This window comes from Rhinoderma darwinii, chromosome 1 (assembly GCF_050947455.1).
Source record: "Rhinoderma darwinii isolate aRhiDar2 chromosome 1, aRhiDar2.hap1, whole genome shotgun sequence".
Taxonomy (NCBI): domain Eukaryota; kingdom Metazoa; phylum Chordata; class Amphibia; order Anura; family Rhinodermatidae; genus Rhinoderma; species Rhinoderma darwinii.
The window spans coordinates 27,769,142-27,782,530 of record NC_134687.1 but is presented as its reverse complement, the minus strand read 5'-3'; the positions used below and the strand labels follow the sequence as shown (position 1 = coordinate 27,782,530).

At 36.6% G+C, this 13,389-nt stretch overlaps 1 protein-coding gene across 1 annotated transcript; it reads left to right on the top strand.

The window, feature by feature from the left end:
* The first annotated feature begins 295 nt into the window (after window positions 1-295).
* NKX1-1 (NK1 homeobox 1) lies at window positions 296-7,071 on the top strand. The gene is made up of 2 exons (XM_075848933.1): window positions 296-1,482; window positions 5,800-7,071. Exons 1-2 carry the CDS (start codon window positions 1,035-1,037, stop codon window positions 6,564-6,566), a joined length of 1,215 nt encoding a protein of 404 aa, XP_075705048.1. The 5' UTR covers window positions 296-1,034; the 3' UTR covers window positions 6,567-7,071.
* Window positions 7,072-13,389: the final 6,318 nt, after the last annotated feature.

Genomic DNA, 13,389 nt, shown 5'->3' with positions numbered 1-13,389 from the left:
TACTTTATCACAAAGTGCATTTTGCAGTAGTAACTGTTAGAATCCATTAGTCTGCAGCCAGGGATGACGCTCCGCATATCTGATCTGATGCTCTCATTTTGTATAGAAGTTGCTGCTTTTATTGATCCTGGCAATTATTTAAGAAGAAATCCCACCACCTCCCACTTCTCCAAATAAGGCTATTTAGATGCTGCACAGATGAATGGAGGAAGGAGCTGCTGAGCCAGCCATAGGGTATCACTCAGCATCACAGCTCACACTCCACCATCTGCCTCCTGAGGAGGACACACTGCTGCCTCTCACTGCCCACAGTGCACTTACTGGATGGGAAGGAGCTTCAGGGGTCCTTATAAAAAAAAAACTGAGATCTTAGAAGAGGTACCAAGTCCTTACCAACATAACCTGCTCATTGATTGTCACCCATCTGCTGGAGCAAGACTTTCAGAGGAAACCCATCACAAGGAAAGTGGAGGAGGATCACTGAACTCAGGGATATCCTAAGGAAAGAGTCCTACAAAAAGAATCCTGCCACAAGGATAAGGAGACCACAAAAGAGTCCTACAAAGCCTTCAAGGTGTAGAGGGTCATAAGTCTGAGAGGAGCCCATAAAGGTTTACAGAACCACACGAGGTTGAGAGTCCCACCCTCAGACAGAAAGGAAACTTGGACACTACTAAGCTCAGTGTCCCAAAAGGCTAAGGAGACCACAGAAGAGTCCTACCAAGTTCCCACAATGTGTGGAGGGACACTAGGTTGACTGAAGCTTGGGTTCAATAAGGGTGTACAAGCTGCACAAGATCAAAGGAACCTCCAGGAGGTCCAGAAGGTGTTGAGGAACCCAAGGGTCTGAGAGGTTCAGTAATCCAAGAAACCTGCAAGATTCAAGTCATCTCAAAACTGCATCACACATTGACATTTGTTCGCAGGTACCCGGTGCTATGAGTCCCTTGTGCTTCTCCAAGATTTAAGCTGGAAGTACTAAAAGTTTTCAGAAAAAGAGCAGCAGCTTTCCTCCAGAGACCAGTGACCGAGCAATGAATGTGAGTAGAGACAAGGCTCAGGTAGACATCTCAATGCCCCAGGCACAGGCAGCAGTTGTAGTGGAAGCGGTCTCCTGCACCCTGCATGGTGGGGAGATCATGGACAATCATGGAGAGCAAAGACTGTCAGTCAACGACTACCCAGTCTATGGTTGTCCCAGGGACAGGCAAGGCGACAGTCAGAGTGGCAATACTCCAGGACAAGAGGGCATAGTGCCAGCCCCACCGGTGGTTCACAGAACCACTTCTTTTTCAGTCTTGGACATCCTGGACCCTAATAAATTCAACAGCAAGCAGAGACATTGTACCCTGACGTACAACAAGTCCAGTGACTATATACTGAGGGAAGAGGACAAGCAAGAAGAGGGTGCCATAGATTTACCAAACCAGAAACCTTTCTTAGAAGACTTTGAAAACTGCAAAAAGTCTCCTGATGTTCTAAGTAAGTAACTTGTTATCTATCTATCTATCTATCTATCTATCTATCTATCTATCTATCTATCTATCTATCTATCTATCTATCTATCTATCTCATATCTATCTATCTATCTATCTATCTATCTATCTATCTATCTATCTATCTATCTATCTATCTATCTATCTATCTATCTATCATCTATCTATCTATCTATCTATCTATCTATCTTTCTTTCTTCTTAATCTATCCATGGTACCTTCATTATTATAATAGGTTTGTGTTAGGGATATCATCTATTTTGTCACTTCATATTCCTTGGTGGAACTAGAAGTCGCAGCATGACCTGGGACTGTGATATTTACACTATAAGTTTATACCTGTTGTTGGTTTATATATCACAGCCAGAGATGATGGGAGTGATTTGTAGTTCCCCAGGATATCGGTTCCTAGTTCTGTATGACAGATTGGAGACAATTTGCCGGTTCCATGTATTTTCTTGCATCTTATGACACTTTAATAACATAAGGGCTTCACGATCTATATAGAATTGGACATGTTGCGAGTTGTAGTTCCACATTATGTAATTTTTTTATATATAACCTATGATATGCAATGGCTTATGGTTACCCATCCTAGGGAAAGACGCCGATCCTTGGCACATGTAAAGTATGACAGGCAGTGATTTACAGTTCTAGTCAGAGTTCTATGCAGGATATACAATAATGTGAGTTGTAGTCTCACAGGCTATACGCAAATAATTCAATAAAGGGCATGCTGAGAGTTGTAGTAGCAAAGTCTGTAGAAAGCCACAGGTGAACAGGGTATTAACCCTTTTAGCAGGACACTTTGACTGTGACTTTGGAAGGGGGTCGCGTTAAATTTTTGGAGTTTTTCAGGACAAATCTGAATAATTGTGGCAAAATGTAAGAAATTGTAAGAAAACAATTAAATTCTTTCGATTACATCGGAGAGAAATTGTGTTCAGCAGCAGCGGAGGGGATAATGGGGATTGGCCCCTGGTGCAAGTAGCGCTCGACTGATCGATATCCTATTATCGAATGCTGCGTATCTCTTACCGGCAGCCACTGCTCTCCCCCAACATCTAAATTATAGGGTCACAATCAGGATAATGACTCGATTACAATCCATTACACTTATTATCATCATCCAGGATTCTCTGGCAAATATCTGTGCTATCTATAGATTTTCATTATTATTATTATTATTATTATTATTATTATTATTATTATTATTATTATTATTATTATTATTATTAATAAATATCTATATATAACTTGTTCCACATATATATCATACATGCAATTATATATTTGTATATGCATATATATATATATATATATATATATATATATATATATATATATATATATATATATATATATATATATCATTATTATTATTTAGTTATTATATTTTTCTTTCTTTGTATATAGGGCAGTGCTGAAAACTCATAAAAAGTAGCAGCTATAGTAAATAAATTCGAATAAAAAACTGTAGAAAAATTTAATATCTAAATATTGTAGCAGTTATTCTTAATCATAATATTCCATACAGATAAACATAAAAATCTACAACTGTAGACATAATATTATTATCATTTGTGCAAAAAATAGATTACATAGAAACTACATTATAAAGTTTTTTCTTGTTTTGTTTTGTTTTAGCTTTTTTGCGCTCTGAGAGAAGAAAAAAAACCTAATTAAAATGCCTTATTTAAATACTACCTTTAAATTATAGGAAGAATTAAATTCGGACTTGACCTGAAAGTCAGCAGCTTTTTGTGAGAGACAGTGAATTTTTTTAATTTTTTTTATTTATTAAGCAGAATCAAAGTTGGGAGATCAAGTTCATGGCAACTTGTATGATAGGAAAATTTCACAAATTTATTAGATAGATAATTTATTCGTTTTAGTGGTTTTCCCTGTAACCAGAATTAAAGGAGAAAAAGTATTACAACAATCATATAAACATTATTGTATTATCTTTTATTTTTTCATTTAAGTATATTTTTTATTATTTTAGTTTTTTTTTAATTATTATTATTTCCGTTTTTTTACTGCTTTCTTGTGTTTTTATTACTAGTTTCAACCCGATATCCAAAATGCCTTATATTATAACCTATATTTATTTTATCACATGAATACAATAAATTTTATTTAAATAGATATATTCCCATTATATACTTATATACTCTTATATAGTGTGTCCAAGTCTATTTGCAATAATTCCCTGGCTCGTTGATAGCAGACATGACAGTGTGTGGTTGAGGAGCAGTTGGTTGCAGGCAGTACACGTGTTCTCAGTGCTGTGCAGTCATGCAGGACCCCAGTGATTGCCTCCTGGCTGCACAACAATAACACCAGGCAGTGTTTTTCTGTGTATATATATACACACACACACAACACTCATCGTGCTAATATTGGGTATTATTTAATTTAGAGGGCTAAATGACATACACAGCTGTACTACATCTGTTTACTGAGGAATGTGTGTGTGTGTGTGTGTGTATATATATATATATATATATATATATATATATATATATATATATATATATATACACATATATAAAGTTATCTGGACAGGGAGAGGTGGCTGGAGGATGATCTGTGCCCCCTGACACTATACATAACTACTACTATTCGTTGTTGGGTACAGTGGAAGTAGAATAACTCCATTCTGAACAAACCACATCATCATTCCTATTAACTCTTGTGCTGCTAACAATATGAGTGAGAAATTATAGTGAAGTAAACATTGCGAAAAAAAACCTACATAATAATAGAAGTAATAATAATGCGACTTGTAATAATAATAATAATAAAAAAACAAAACATTGTTATTTTTTATATAAACAAATGTAAATACACCATAATATAATTATATGTATATACACACACACACACACACACACACACACACACACACACACACACACATATTATTTATAAACAAATATTAGTTTACTATTAAAAAATTTATATCTACACACACACATATATATATATATAGATATAGATTTATAGATAGATAGATAGATAGATATCAAATAACAATAAATGTATATATATATATATATATATATATATATATATATATATATATATATATATATATATATATATATATATATAGTGCATGGACAGCAATACACGATCCAGTGCTGGGGATGGATGGTGGATTCTTAACTTTTTAGTCATATAGTGTTCTAGGTAAATACACTTTAGTAAACATTTCACCTATTAAAGATGATTTGTCAAGCACCATGATCCTGTACGTGTAGATACTGATCACAGCCATCACTCACTGCACAGAGGAGAGTTGTTATAGTCAATGTAGTATACATGTGCACTGTGTGTATGTACATTCGCATTGTGTGTACAATTCTGCTTCTGTCCAGATGTAATTCATTGCTGAATTGATATATTTTTGCATGTAAAATGTATTGATACCACCATATCATGACAATATTTAACTGTCCTCTATAAAGCTGATGGTCTTGTGGTTGCTTGATTCGTGCATATTCTACAAATAGAAATCCAATTTTCAAAATAAAATAAAAAAATAAAGTAAAATAAAAATATATATATATATATATACACACGCACATATATATATATATATATATATATATATATATATATATATATATATATATATTATAATAAACTGTGAATTCATATATCCTTTCACAGTGTGGAGCTTCACATCTCACTGGTGATGTTTTTCCCCTGAGCCCTGGACAGGTTGTAGCTTCATTAGAAGTCAGTAGATGAAGCAGCTTCATATCTGTATTAAACCATGTAATTGCATGGACAGAGGGTTTGGCCAGGAACATCAATAATTGCCCATGAAACTCATTGTCAGAATACTGATTGGCACAGTCCTCAGATACTGGCAGTAAACTTATCCTTGTGTATTTACCTCGGAGATTAAAATATTTAGCTTTTAAGTGACCAATTGTGGTAGGATTATCTGTCCCAAACTACTCAAAAATTCCTCAACAGCCCGAACCCCACATGTCCCTTTGGACTATATTGACCATTGATAATTCTATTGCAAGTCCTAGTGATCACACATGGCTATTGACTTTTGATGACTTTATAATATGGACTATTGAGTATACATCTATGAGATTTCCTATTGATAACGCAATGACTCTACGCCATTGCTTTATTGATGACTTGATATAACCCATTGTTGACTTTTTCCTATTTATGACTCTACAATATTGCTCTATATGGATTTATCTTATTGTCTATGACTTGATGACAACCAACAGGTAGCATGTTATCTAATCAAAGCTCTTTCTTTTTGCAGATGATGGAGAGTTGTACCAACAGGCTGGAGAAGAGTGCCAAAACCAAGACTTTAGCCCCAGTCCTGGTAGTGACCTGGAGGAAGAGGAGGATGAGGAAGATGAAGAGGTTTGCAGTGAAGAGAGCTCCACTCCTTCTGGTACAGTGGACAGGGAGCCTGGTGGTGGTGGGTCCTCACAAGCTGAGGATGGACCGGCAAGTCACACTCCTGGCTCACAGCAAGGCAATGCCAAGAACCAGTCTCAGCAGAACCAAGGGCAGAGCCAGCATGGCAAACCCAAGAGGAAGAGAACAGGCTCTGATGCGAAGTCTGGCAAACCCAGGAGAGCTCGAACAGCTTTCACCTATGAACAGCTGGTGGCCCTAGAGAACAAGTTCAAGTCTACAAGATACCTCTCAGTTTGTGAAAGACTCAACCTGGCACTGTCACTGAGCCTGACCGAGACTCAAGTCAAGATCTGGTTCCAAAACAGACGCACAAAGTGGAAGAAGCAGAATCCTGGAGCAGACACAAGTGCCCCTACTGGGGGCTCCAATCATGGGGGAGGTCCAAGTATGGGTGGAGGGCTCAGCCCTTTAAATCATTCTCCCCCCATGGGTAACCCACTGGGCATGCATGGTCACCCAGGTTATGCAACCCATGCACCTGCTGGGCTCATGTGTACAGCACAGTTACCCTTCCTCTCAGGCCCCACTGCAGTCCTGTCACCCTTTGTCCTGGGGTCTCAGGCTTATGGAGCCCCAGCATTCTATGCCCCACACTTATAAAATGACTGTATAGACCTGAAATATCCACTGGGAAAAGCAAACGTCTTCCAAGACTACAATAATACATACCCCAAGAGGGCAAATACATTAAAACATTGGAGGCCCAAGAGCTAGCAATCTATAACATGAATGAATTTAGTTTGTCTCATAGCAGCACCAGTGTCCTTTTTACTTACGTCCCATTTCTGCCGCTCATGAACTTATTGCTCTCTGATATGTACTAGAAGCAGCACCTTTAAGAATCTGATTGAAAATCCCACTTATCTACTGATTAAACATGGGGAGCACTTTAAAAAGGACTTTCCACCCCTCTATGTATAGAACAAAATTAAAAGGGGAGCATCGACTAATAATAATAAAATGTTAAATATTCAAATGTCCCTGTAAAATTGTAAAAATAAATTTTATACTGGATTTTTTTTTTCGGTCATAAAAATAAGTTACAATAAATAATGACATCTGTCATTTCTAGAAGCCTAAATACGTTTCATTTCAGGTAATTTGCGGCTACAGTATACAATCTTGCATTATTAGAAATAGCTGAGTAATAACATACAATTCTCTATTCTTCAGAAGATGAAATCATTTCTGATTTTTCAATATTAATTGTGTGTAAATAATCTTTTAGTTACATTTTGGGGACTTGTTTTCATTAAAAAAATAAATAAAATAAATTAAAAAAAACATTTATATTCGGTGCCCATTTTCCTCTCAGGGTAAATAGGAGTTTAGGAAGTGGCTGTATGTAATAATTTGCATTGTTGAAAGATACAATGAACCTTCCGTTCGTGATATCACGATATACAGTAAATATAGAATTTATGCATTTAATGAATTTGCTTTCAAATAATAATAATAATAAAAAAACCTGCCTAGAAATTCTGTATGGAACATTCTTGTAGACAGATTTTCCTAGGAAGTGAATGGTTAAAATGTAATTATTTACCCAGTCTAACTGCTGTTATTTTATTGTAATTTTACATTGTTTATTTGTGTAAATAATTGTTGTTGATGATGTTTAATTTTTTATATTTAATTGTATGACAATAGGGCGTTATTATATAGAGAATATTTCAAGCACTTTGCTGAGACCTTTAAACATTGAACAATAAACTGTAATATAAATATATGTTCTCCTTGGGTGTTTCTTCTTCATTATATTATTATTATTATTATTATTATTATTATTATTATTAATAATAATAATATTATTGCTGCTATTATTATTATTATTATTATTAATAATATTATTGCTGCTATTACTATTAGTATTATTATTACTATTGCTGTTAAAAATATATTTTTTATTAGTACTATTATTATTGATAATTTAAATATTATTTTTATTATTTCTATTTATGTTATTATATTATTATTATTATTATTATTATTCGTATTATTATAAATAAAATAAATTACAAACACTCTAAAAATTATAAATATGTACATGTAGTATAAGGTGACCACATGCTCTTGTTAATAATTATTATTATTAGCAATTTATAAATAAAATAGAGAATTATTCAGATATATTGGATATTTAAATCATTTTTTTATGTGTGATATGTAAAGACAGGAATATAACTAATATATTTAGTACATATATATATATACATAGAAATAATAAAATGTCATCTATTTGTTTTTTAATTCTCTATGCAGAAACTATGCAAAACGTGGGAAATCCCGTAAATCACTTTTTTCTTTTTTGTGCTTCACTTTATTTTTACTATTTTCCTGGTTTGTCTTTTCAAATTTCTTAAGATTGACGTAAAAATGCGAGTTTCTTATTGTAAAGTGAACTGATCTGTGTGATCGTAGAAAATACAAGTAGATGGACAGAACAGGGACGAGATGTAGCTGTCACTCTACACCGGTCCAATATATCCGATATTATCTAATAACTTATATCACACGGTTTTGTTCCAAACATACAGAAAGTTTTATAATATTTGATATTTTTTTGATATATTCGCTCACAGATTCGAGGATAAATTCTTTGTAATTGTAGGTTATTCTTTGCTTTGGCTGATCAAATTGTCAGAGTAGTCGGTTGTCAGCCGGTTCAAGAGCAGTGCTGGATGTAATAGCCCGAGCGAAGTGCACACCAGCAGTGATATAGTTATTAGTATGACTAGTCTACATGAATAGTTCACACCAGCAGTGATATGGTTATTTGTATTACTACTCTATATGATCCAAGCAATGGTCACACCAGCAGTGATATAGTTACTAGTATTATTAGTCTACATGAACAGTTCACACCAGCAGTGATATAGTTATTAGTATTACTAGTCTACATGAATAGTTCACATCAGCAGTGATATAGTTACTAGTATTACTAGTCTACATGAATAGTTCACATCAGCAGTGATATAGTTACTAGTATTACTAGTCTACATGAATAGTTCACACCAGCAGTGATATAGTTACTAGTATTACTAGTCTACATGAATAGTTCACACCAGCAGTGATATAGATATTAGTATTACTAGTCTACATGAATAGTTCACACCAGCAGTGATATAGTTACTAGTATTACTAGTCTACATGAGTAGTTCACACACCAGCAGTGATATAGTTATTAGTATGACTAGTCTACATGAATAGTTCACACACCAGCAGTGATATAGATATTAGTATTACTAGTCTACATGAATAGTTCACACCAGCAGTGATATAGATATTAGTATTACTAGTCTACATGAATAGTTCACACCAGCAGTAATATAGTTACTAGTATTACTAGTCTACATGAATAGTTCACACACCAGCAGTGATATAGATATTAGTATTACTAGTCTACATGAATAGTTCACACCAGCAGTGATATATATATTAGTATTACTAGTCTACATGAATAGTTCACACCAGCAGTGATATAGATATTAGTATTACTAGTCTACATGAATAGTTCACACCAGCAGTGATATAGATATTAGTATTACTAGTCTACATGAATAGTTCACACTAGCAGTGATATAGTTACTAGTATCACTAGTCTACTTGAATAGTTCACACCAGCAGTGATATAGTTACTAGTATTACTAGTCTACTTGAATAGTTCACACCAGCAGTGATATAGTTACTAGTATTACTAGTCTACATCAATAGTTCACATTAGCAGTGATATAGTTATTAGTATTACTAGTCTACATGAATAGTTCACACCAGCAGTGATATAGTTACTAGTATTACTAGTCTACATGAATAGTTCACACCAGCAGTGATATAGTTAATAGTATGACTAGTCTACATGAATAGTTCACACCAGCAGTGATATGTTTATTAGTATGACTAGTCTACATGAATAGTTCACATCAGCAGTGATATAGTTACTAGTATTACTAGTCTACATGAATAGTTCACACACCAGCAGTGATATAGATATTAGTATTACTAGTCTACATGAATAGTTCACACCAGCAGTGATATAGTTACTAGTATTACTAGTCTACATGAGTAGTTCACACCAGCAGTGATATAGTTATTAGTATGACTAGTCTACATGAATAGTTCACACACCAGCAGTGATATAGATATTAGTATTACTAGTCTACATGAATAGTTCACACCAGCAGTAATATAGTTACTAGTATTACTAGTCTACATGAATAGTTTACACACCAGCAGTGATATAGATATTAGTATTACTAGTCTACATGAATAGTTCACACCAGCAGTGATATATATATTAGTATTACTAGTCTACATGAATAGTTCACACCAGCAGTGATATAGATATTAGTATTACTAGTCTACATAAATAGTTCACACCAGCAGTGATATAGATATTAGTATTACTAGTCTACATGAATAGTTCACACCAGCAGTGATATAGTTACTAGTATCACTAGTCTACTTGAATAGTTCACACCAGCAGTGATATAGTTACTAGTATTACTAGTCTACTTGAATAGTTCACACCAGCAGTGATATAGTTACTAGTATTACTAGTCTACATCAATAGTTCACATTAGCAGTGATATAGTTATTAGTATTACTAGTCTACATGAATAGTTCACACCAGCAGTGATATGGTTATTAGTATTACTAGTCTACATGAATAGTTCACACCAGCAGTGATATAGTTACTAGTATTACTAGTCTACATGAATAGTTCACACCAGCAGTGATATAGTTATTAGTATTACTAGTCTACTTGAATAGTTCACACCAGCAGGGATATAGTTACTAGTATTACTAGTCTACATCAATAGTTCACATTAGCAGTGATATAGTTATTAGTATTACTAGTCTACATGAATAGTTCACACCAGCAGTGATATGGTTATTAGTATTACTAGTCTACATGAATAGTTCACACAAGCAGTGATATAGTTACTAGTATTACTAGTCTACATGAATAGTTCACACACCAGCAGTGATATAGTTATTAGTATTACTAGTCTACATGAATAGTTCACACCAGCAGTGATATAGTTATTAATATTACTAGTCTACATGAATAGTTCACACCAGCAGTAATATATAGTTACTAGTATTACTAGTCTACATGAATAGTTCACACACCAGCAGTGATATAGTTATTAGTATTACTAGTCTACATGAATAGTTCACACCAGCAGTGATATAGTTATTAATATTACTAGTCTACATGAATAGTTCACACCAGCAGTAATATAGTACTAGTATTACTAGTCTACATGAATAGTTCACACCAGCAGTGATATAGTTATTAGTATGACTAGTCTACATGAATAGTTCACATCAGCAGTGATATAGTTACTAGTATTACTAGTCTACATGAATAGCTCACATTAGCAGTGATATAGTTATAAGTATTACTAGTCTACATGTGTAGATAACACCAGCAGTGATATAGTTACTAGTATTACTAGTCTACATGAATAGTTCACACCAGCAGTGATATAGTTATTAGTATTACTAGTCTACGTGAATAGTTCACACCAGCAGTGATATAGTTATTAGTATTACTAGTCTACATGAATAGTTCACACAAGCAGTGATATAGTTACTAGTATTACTAGTCTACATGAATAGTTCACATCAGCAGTGATATAGTTACTAGTATTACTAGTCTACATGAATAGTTCACACCAGCAGTGATATAGTTATTAGTATTACTAGTCTACATGAATAGTTCACACCAGCAGTGATATAGTTATTAGTATTACTAGTCTACATGAATAGTTCACACAAGCAGTGATATAGTTACTAGTATTACTAGTCTACATGAATAGTTCACATCAGCAGTGATATAGTTATTAGTATTACTAGTCTACATGAATAGTTCACACCAGCAGTGATATAGTTATTAGTATTACTAGTCTACATGAATAGTGCACACCAGCAGGGACATAGTTACTAGTATTACTAGTCTACATGAATAGTTCACATTAGCAGTGATATAGTTACTAGTATTACTAGTCTACATGAATTAGTAATCTAGATGAGCAATGTCCACACCAGCATACCTCCCAACCGTCCTGGATCCGGCGGGACAGTCCCGTCCTGGGTGGTCTGCATAATGTCCCGCTGGGCGCTGCAGCTGTATCAAAACAGCTGATCGCTGCTGACAGGCGCCCTGCATGCCAGACGACTGCAGGAGTCTTGCGGCGGTGTTCTGACTGGGATCGATGCCGGCCCGGGAGTGGACCAGTCCAGTCACCTGACCTGTCATCTGACCTCACCGGGCAGGTGACAGGTCAGGTGACTGGACTGGTCACTCCCGGGCCGGCATCGACACCAGTGAGAACGCCGCTGCAAGACTCCTGCCTTCTTCTGGCGGTGAGTGACGTCAAAGCAGAGCAGAGAGTGGCAGCAGTAGGCTACCTCTACCGCTCTCCGCTCTGGCTGCATTGTGGCACAAAGTATAAGGGGTTTGTGTGGCACTATGTATAGAGGGGAGGGGGGTTGTGTGGCACTATGTACAAGGGGGAAGGGTAGTTGTGTGGCGCTATGTACAAAAGGGGGGCTGTGTGTGGCGCTATCTACAGGGGGCTGTGTGTGGAGCTATCTACAGGGGGGCTGTGTGTGGAGCTATATACAGGGAGGGCTGTGTGTGGAGCTATCTACAGGGGGCTGTGTATGGTGCTATCTACAGGGGGCTGTGTGTGGAGCTATCTACAGGGGGCTGTGTGTGGAGCTATCTACAGGGGGCTGTGTGTGGAGCTATCTACAGGGGGGCTGTGTGTGGCGCTATCTACAGGGGGCTGTGTGTGGCGCTATCTACAGGGGGGCTGTGTGTGGAGCTATCTGCAGGGGGTCTGCGTGTGGAGCTATCTGCAGGGGTGCTGTGTGTGGCGCTATCTACAGGGGGCTGTGTGTGGAGCTATCTACAGGGGGCTGTGTGTGGAGCTATCTACAGGGGGGCTGTGTATGGTGCTATCTACAGGGGGCTGTGTGTGGCGCTATCTACAGGGGGCTGTGTGTGGAGCTATCTTAAGGGGGGCTGTTTGTGGAGCTATATAAAGGCGGCTGTGTGTGGCGCTATCTACAGGGGGTCTGTGTGTGGAGCTATCTGCAGGGGGCTGTGTGTGGAGCTATCTACAGGGGGCTGTGTGTGGCGCTATCTACAGGGGGCTGTGTGTGGAGCTATCTGCAAGGGGCTGTGTGTGGAGCTATCTACAGGGGGCTGTGTGCGGCGCTATCTACAGGGGGCTGTGTGTGGCGCTATCTACAGGGGGCTGTGTGTGGAGCTATCTACAGGGGGCTGTGTGTGGCGCTATCTACAGGGGGCTGTGTGTGGAGCTATCTACAGGGGGCTGTGTGCGGCGCTATCTACAGGGGGCTGTGTGTGGCGCTATGTACAGGGGGCTGTGTGTGGAGCTATCTACAG